General features: G+C 33.2%; 1 protein-coding gene across 1 annotated transcript; it reads left to right on the forward strand.

Annotated features, from left to right (window-relative positions):
• Positions 1–2,815: 2,815 nt before the first annotated feature.
• Positions 2,816–6,283, forward strand: LOC143082097 (toll-like receptor 2 type-2). Its single transcript, XM_076257648.1, has one exon. It carries the CDS (start codon positions 2,923–2,925, stop codon positions 5,443–5,445), a length of 2,523 nt encoding a protein of 840 aa, XP_076113763.1. The 5' UTR covers positions 2,816–2,922; the 3' UTR covers positions 5,446–6,283.
• Positions 6,284–7,318: the final 1,035 nt, after the last annotated feature.

Genomic DNA, 7,318 nt, shown 5'->3' on the forward strand with positions numbered 1-7,318 from the left:
TTACACAAAGTATCATGCATCTAAGATATTCGACCAGAAGGTTTTAAAGGCCTTTAACTTCAGAGATGTGCAATCCAAACCTCCGAATTGTTAATGTGCATCGTTAAAATACATTAGTCATGCTAGTCATCATTATTACTGATAACAATTGCATAGTTACCGAAGACATAACAAGAAAATTAATAGCAAAATCACCGACATATAGAATTTCCCACCCCATCAACTGGAAAAAGAATTTCACGTTACTGAAAGAAGAAGTTGAAGACTATGGTAGAAAATGAGTAAAGCGTGAACCAGACGAACCAGAACTGCATCAACTTTAGTCCAAACCACACTTTAGAGTCTGAACTTGTAATCGATCACTTATCAACCAGTACTAAACCATTTTATATAAGACTGATTTATACTAAATAAATGCCAATGAGACAACTCTCCGTCCAAATCTCATTTATAAAAGTAAAGGTTCATAGCTCAGGGTACGGTCTTCAACACGAAGCCTTGGCTCACACTAAACAGTAAGCTATAAAGTGTAAAACCATTTAAACGGGAAAACCAACGGTCTAATCTTTATAAAAACTATGAATGTTTCAATGAATTATGTTAGTAATGCGGAATTAAAATTGAAAACCTGATAGAAAGCAGTTGTAATATGAATAGCGTTGAGACACTTTCATAAGTGTATTTATTTCAAGATATTTTCACTGAGGAATTTAAAATAATCATTTATTAAACGTCAAATTCAACCAACCTTACAATTAATTTTGGAGTTTCCCCATATTTGAAAGTGACGGTTACGGTTAATTCATCAGCAGAATAAATTAACAATAAACGTTGATGACACAGCAGTAAAATACACCAGGAAGTTACATTCAACTAATTCTTCATATTAATTTTAGATGTTTGTGTGATTTCTCCCCCTCTCTTGAATAAATTGGGAATACCTGTATGTGTCAATGAGTCAGCAAATTATAATGCACATATATACAAGATAAAATAAAATTATTCAGTCGTTTAGTATGCATAACGGGTTATGTTCTTCTCATATATTTTATGATAGTATGATACTAAACCCCTAACGGGAGGGATTGTACCTGATATTCATATGATGAAGACATAATCTTTCAATCAGTTTAATTGAGGTCTGGAGCTGGCATGTCAGTTAACTGCTAGTAGTCTGTTGTTATTTATGTATTATTGTCATTTTATTTATTTTCTTTTGTTACATCTTTTGACATCAGACTCGGACTTCTTTTGAACTGAATTTTAATGTGCGTATTGTTATTCTTTTACTTTTCTACATTGGCTAGAGGTATAGGGGGAGGGTTGAGATCTCATAAACATGTTTAACCCCGCCGCAATTTTGCGCCTGTCCCAAGTCAGGAGCCTCTGGCCTTTGTTAGTCTTGTATGATTTTAAATTTTAGTTTCTTGTGTATAATTCGGAGTTTAGTATGACGTCCATTATCACTGTACTATTATGCATATTTTAGGGGCCAGCTGAAGGACACCTACGGGTGCGGGAATTCTCGCTACATTGAAGACCCATTGGTTGCCTTCGGCTGTTGTTTGCTCTATGGTCGGGTGGTTGTCGCTTTGACATATTCACCATTTCCTTTCTCAATTTTATAAGTATAAGAATATATTAAATATAGAGACAGTGCTAGAAATTTACAGTCAAATACTTTTTTTAAAGTTATAATGGCGTAATCCCCATTTTTTCATGAGAAAGAAAGAAATTACACAAACAATATGAACAATGCCAATTCAAAGTAATCTGAGGAAATATTTGACTTAAGATTAAAATTCATTGCTGTGTCATCATCGTATATTGTCATTGCATCTCTTATTATACTAAACAACTAACGGGAAATATTGTGGTTGATTTAACAGATGATTAAGACACATTACTTCAATCAGTTTAAATGAGGTTCGGAGCTGACATGTTTCTGCTAGTTTGGTAATTTATGTTTCTTTGTCATTCTGCTTAATTTCTTCTGTTACATATTTTGACATCGGAGTCGGACTTCTTTAAAGCTGGGTTTTCTGTGCGTATTGCCGTGTCTTTGTTTAATCTGTTTTGGTTAGATGAATAAATGAGTTGAGATCGCACAAAACATGTTTACCTCCGCGAAAATTTTTGCACCTGTCCAAAGTCAAGAGCTAATGGCCTTGTTAGACTTGTATCCTTTTTTTTTTAATTTCAGCTGTTCATATGTTTCGGAGTTTATTGTGACGTCCATTTCTCAGAAATAATGCACATTTTGTTAAAGGTCAGCTGAATTCCGTGTGGGATTTTCTCGCCATCTTGAAGACCATAAGTGGCCTAGGTCTGTGTTCTGCTCTATTGTAGGGTTAGTGTGCTTTTGACACATTCCCCCATTTTACTCTCAATTTTATGAAGAAGAAACTTCAACACAAAAATGATTTAAGCTTTTCTATGTAATTTTAAAATTTCTTTGTCAGACATTTTCATCCAGGACTGCCCGAATCATGCGTTTAAGTATCGAAAAAACATTTCATTGAGAATAATTTACTTGTTTTAGAAAGAATATTTAATAATTGTAAAAAATGCATAAAAGTTATAAAAAGCACACATTGTCAACTATTTGTTTGTTATGTATACAGCTTTCCTGTATTTTATAGATCAATAACAGACAGTGATGTTGTTTTATTTTTAGCTCTTGTTAATTTATTAGAACCCAAAACCCAGGTATGTCGTATGTAAAGAGAAACCATCCCTTATGTAAACTTACTACATTAAAAAACTATTGTATTTCATCCATTCATGCAACAGTAATGAAGCATGGAGTCTTACATCTTTTTTAATGTGTTTATGCGTTCGAAATAAAGTGTTGTATTCTTTTGAAACTGTTTGTGTTCAAGGCACTATTTGAATTCCTTTCGAGAATATATAGTTCACAAAATGATGAGGATTTCGATTTATTTAGCTATTGTATACATTCTTACGATAAATGAGTGTATCAAAATCTTTCATTTATCAGACTGTGATATTAAATACGTTATTAAAAAAACACAGGAAGTTAAACTAGCAGATTGTGAAAATAGGGGATTGAATTTTATACCTCAGAATTTACCGGGAGATATCAATGTTCTAGATCTTAGTTCGAACCAATTAACAGCTATTTACAACAATTCTTTCGTTAATTATAAGTACTTACAGGAACTGATTTTAGGAAAAAACCAAATTGAATATTTATCTAGTGGGTCATTTAAAGGATTATATAATCTTGATACGCTTGACATGTCTCATAACATGCTGGATTTATCAAAAACATATTCAGCGGAAATATTTGTTCCAATAAAAAACTTAACAAAATTGGATATCAGAAGTAATATGCCCCAACCAATAGATTTTGAAAAGGAATTTATTTATCCCGACCATGTATTTGAAGTTCTGAGTGAGTTGTCGTTCTTAGGAATAGATATGATGCCTGTGCCACAATTCAGAAGCGGATTCAGTCAAATGACCAACCTACATGAATTACACTTCAAATCATGCTATCTAGTAAGCTTGTCTAATACAACATTCCAAGCGTTTTCATATTTTGTACAGGAGCTAAGTCTAATAAACTGTCGACTAAAAGCCGTAAGGACGGATGTTGATGTTTTGCTTCCGTTTCCAAATCTCCGTATAATAGACTTTCATGGAACATTTATGCATCTAAGACGAGCACTCTATTTATTACACCCGTATATGTATTCCAATCTCACTACAATTAACTTTGGTCATGTAAGTGACGCTAGTATTGATAGCAGTGAACTACCTTTTGTGACGACACTCACAGCCGACATGATGAAATATCTGAAAACAATTTGCGTAGAGAATTTAGATTTATCAAATAATGGTATAGTTGATTACGAACCTGGGTCTTTATTCACCTTTGATCGCCCTGAATGTTTACAAACTCTTTCTTTAAACAGAAACCGGTTTGTTATTGTTACTACGAAAACGATCAGCGATTTTAATTTTTTTTGTGGAAAATCTGTTCAACTAAAATCGATAGATTATTCATATAATGCTGTCAACTATTTCATAGACAATTCTGTGAATTCTATTTTAGAGAAAGAGAGGTATCATGGCAGTTTTGTGACTTTACCAAAATCTCTAGAAAAACTAGATATGAGTAACACTTTACTCACAACATACCCTGCAATATGGTTTAAAGTTCCTCTAAACAACAACCTCAAATATTTAGATATATCTTATTCAAGGACAAATATGCCATTAGTATTTCTTGAAACTCGAATTGAAACATTTATAGCTACTGGACATTACGAAACTGCGTGGAGTGAATTGATACGTTTTCCTGAACACAACTTGAAAACAGTTGTATGGAATGAGGCTTATCTTAATGAAGGGATAGAAGAAAAGGGAAACCAGTTGTTCGGGGTGTTAAAATCTGTAGAATCGTTGGATATATCTCGAAATAATATTTGGTATTTTCCAAACAAGCTTTTAAAACCAATGCCTAATTTGTCAAATTTAAATTTAGGTAAAAATTTACTTCCGTCAATTCCGGAACAACTGACTGATCATACTAAAATAAAGGTGCTTGATATGAGAAACAATCTCTTAACAACTCTGAGTTCGGTAATACGAAATTGGGCAGACAAGATGCAAGCACGGCATGGAATGTCTTTGTCTCTTGATGGCAATGCATTTATGTGCAACTGTGATAATTTAGACTTGATACGATGGATAAACACTACAAAAGTTAATCTTGACAGTCGGTCTTATAAATGTCAATTATCGAATGGAACCATTTCTGACACACTTACTGTCTACAACTCATTCTCGCGCTTGTTTGCAGACTGTAGGAGTACTATGTGGTTAACCTTTGCTTCAACATTTTTATCTACATGTGTTACAGTATTTTTACTACTAGTGTTATATAGTAAGAGATGGAAGATTGCCTTCTCTATTTATGGCGTATTTCAGCGTTTTATTGAGAAAAAAGTTCGGAAAAGTTACAAGTACGACGTGTATATGTCCTATGCAGGCGACATTATAATATGGATAAAAGATGTATTAATACCAAGAGTTGAGGCCGAATGGGGACTGACTATGTGTATAAGAGATCGCGATTTTTTAGCTGGTAAGAGTCTTCTTGACACTGAGGCGGAAAGTATTAAAAATAGTAGGTACATCATATTTCTCATCACACCTGAGTTCAAATCGTCAAACGATTGCTTGTTTGAACTCGATAGAGCAAAATACGAGAAAGTAACGAGAAATCTGGACAAAATAATCGTGATTACAAAAGATATTAGAATTACCGACATTCCCCCTGAGTTTGCGTTTATTTGCAATTATGCATACTTTGTACAATGGCCAAGTGATCAAAAAGATGTAGATGATACATGGAGACGACTGAAAATGTTAATCACAGATGGGGCAGTAGCTAACAGACAAATTACGCTTTAGAAACTTAATGGGATGACGTTAACCATAAAATGTTTTTGTATCATTTATACGATAAGGTTGTATCAATTACAAATAAGTTGTATAAGATTGAAATTGGAGATGTAATGGTTTTATAAGAAACGTTTGAACTTTGTTCGCTCTATGTGCTTTCTGTAACTTATTTGGAAAGAATTCACCCCGTATCAATTCTTCTGGTAAAAAAATGATTAGTTAGCAATGATTAATAGAAATAAAAGACACTGTTGTAATTTAGTCGATAGGAAAAAGAAATTTGTGCGAGGATAAATCTTATGTTGTAGCATTTGAAAAGTATTGAGCCTTTTTAGCTCGTATTTAGTGGATGGAAGTTAGTCCGTCCATTCGTCCATATAAACGTTTGATGAAATCTTCTTCAGTAAAAAAGGGACTTACTGTTCAAATCCTTACATAGTAGGATTGTACAATAAAGTCCGAAAATTTAATCCGAATATTTGGTTCATTAACATAATAGACGTGTTCCTTAAAATGCGTTCTACAAAGAGCCAACATTTCCCAAAATGTCGTTGTTTTAGAAAAGAAAGGTACATAGAATAATTGTGTAAAAACTATGGAGGTTTTATATGTCTTCAAAGCATTGAATTGTCAAAGTACTTATTGTATTAAAAAACATATCTATTAATACGAAGAAAACCAATTTGTTTTTGCGGTTTGCTAATTAAGAGGAAAATAAGTTTTACTTCGCATATGGAGAGAACAACAGAAATGCTCAACAAAATAAAATTGACAATGGTTTGGAATATTGCCCTTTTAAATGAGATTATATCATTGAAAGGCAATAAGATAAAAAAAAGATAGGTTGGAATATTGCTCTTACAATTGAGTTATTCTCTTTGAAAGGATTTGAAAATAACAACCATGTTTGAATATTGCCCTTATAGTAGTTATCAAAAATACCAGGATTATGATTTAAAACGCCACACGCGGGTTTCGTCTATATACGATTCATCAGTAAACACTTAGATCAAAATAGTTATAAAGCCAAACAAGTAAAAAGCCGAAAAGCGTTGCGGACTAAAAATTCCCAAAACGTGTGTCAAAAAAATTCTTACATTTTCACAAAAATTCAAAGTTATGTAAGAAATTTTTTTATAAAAAATGACTATATAATTGTTATTCATGTCAACACCCAAGTGCTGACTCCTGGGCTGGTGTTACATTGTACCTTCGATATAAAGGATACAAAAGATACAGTTGAATCGGCCTCATATCTTGATTGACACCTATATATTGACAAGATTAGTCGGTTGGAAACAAAACTTTACGACGAATGAGATGATTTCAGCTTTCTGACCGTGAACTTTCCATTTCTAAGTAGCAACACGACGGATGACACAGGTAGAGCAGGATCTGCTTACCCTGTCGGAGCACCTGATAACATCCCTTGTTTTAAGTGGGGTTCATGTTGCTTATTATTTAGTTTTCTATTCTTGGTGTACTTTTGTTTGTCTATTTGCCTTTTTCATTTTAGCCATGGCGTTGTCGGTTTATGATCGACTGTTTGACTGTCCCACTGGTATTCTTCGTCCCACTTTTATAAAGCCACTCGAGTACAAAGCTGAAGAGCATTGAATACCTGAAATTCCCCCCAAAAAAAAATACGGCTAAAAAAATCTGTTCCATGGGATAAGAAAATCCTTTGTTTTGAAATAGGAAATTTATAAAATTTACCAAAACTGATTTATAAACCTCGAAAGAAACAAGATAAACAAATAAGTTAGAATATTGCCCTAAACAATTAGTTATCATTCTCGAAAGAAAAGACTAACAAATAGGTTGTGTTTTGACTTTAGTCGGTGTTTTACAGACACTGTAATCGATAGGAACAACAGGACAA

The sequence above is a fragment of the Mytilus galloprovincialis genome, chromosome 7, assembly GCF_965363235.1.
Source record: "Mytilus galloprovincialis chromosome 7, xbMytGall1.hap1.1, whole genome shotgun sequence".
Taxonomy (NCBI): Eukaryota; Metazoa; Mollusca; class Bivalvia; order Mytilida; family Mytilidae; genus Mytilus; species Mytilus galloprovincialis.

What these genes read in the sequence shown, in the direction of transcription:
- LOC143082097 (XM_076257648.1), top strand. Translation starts at nt 2,923, where the DNA reads ATGATGAGGATTTCGATTTATTTAGCTATTGTATACATTCTTACGATA.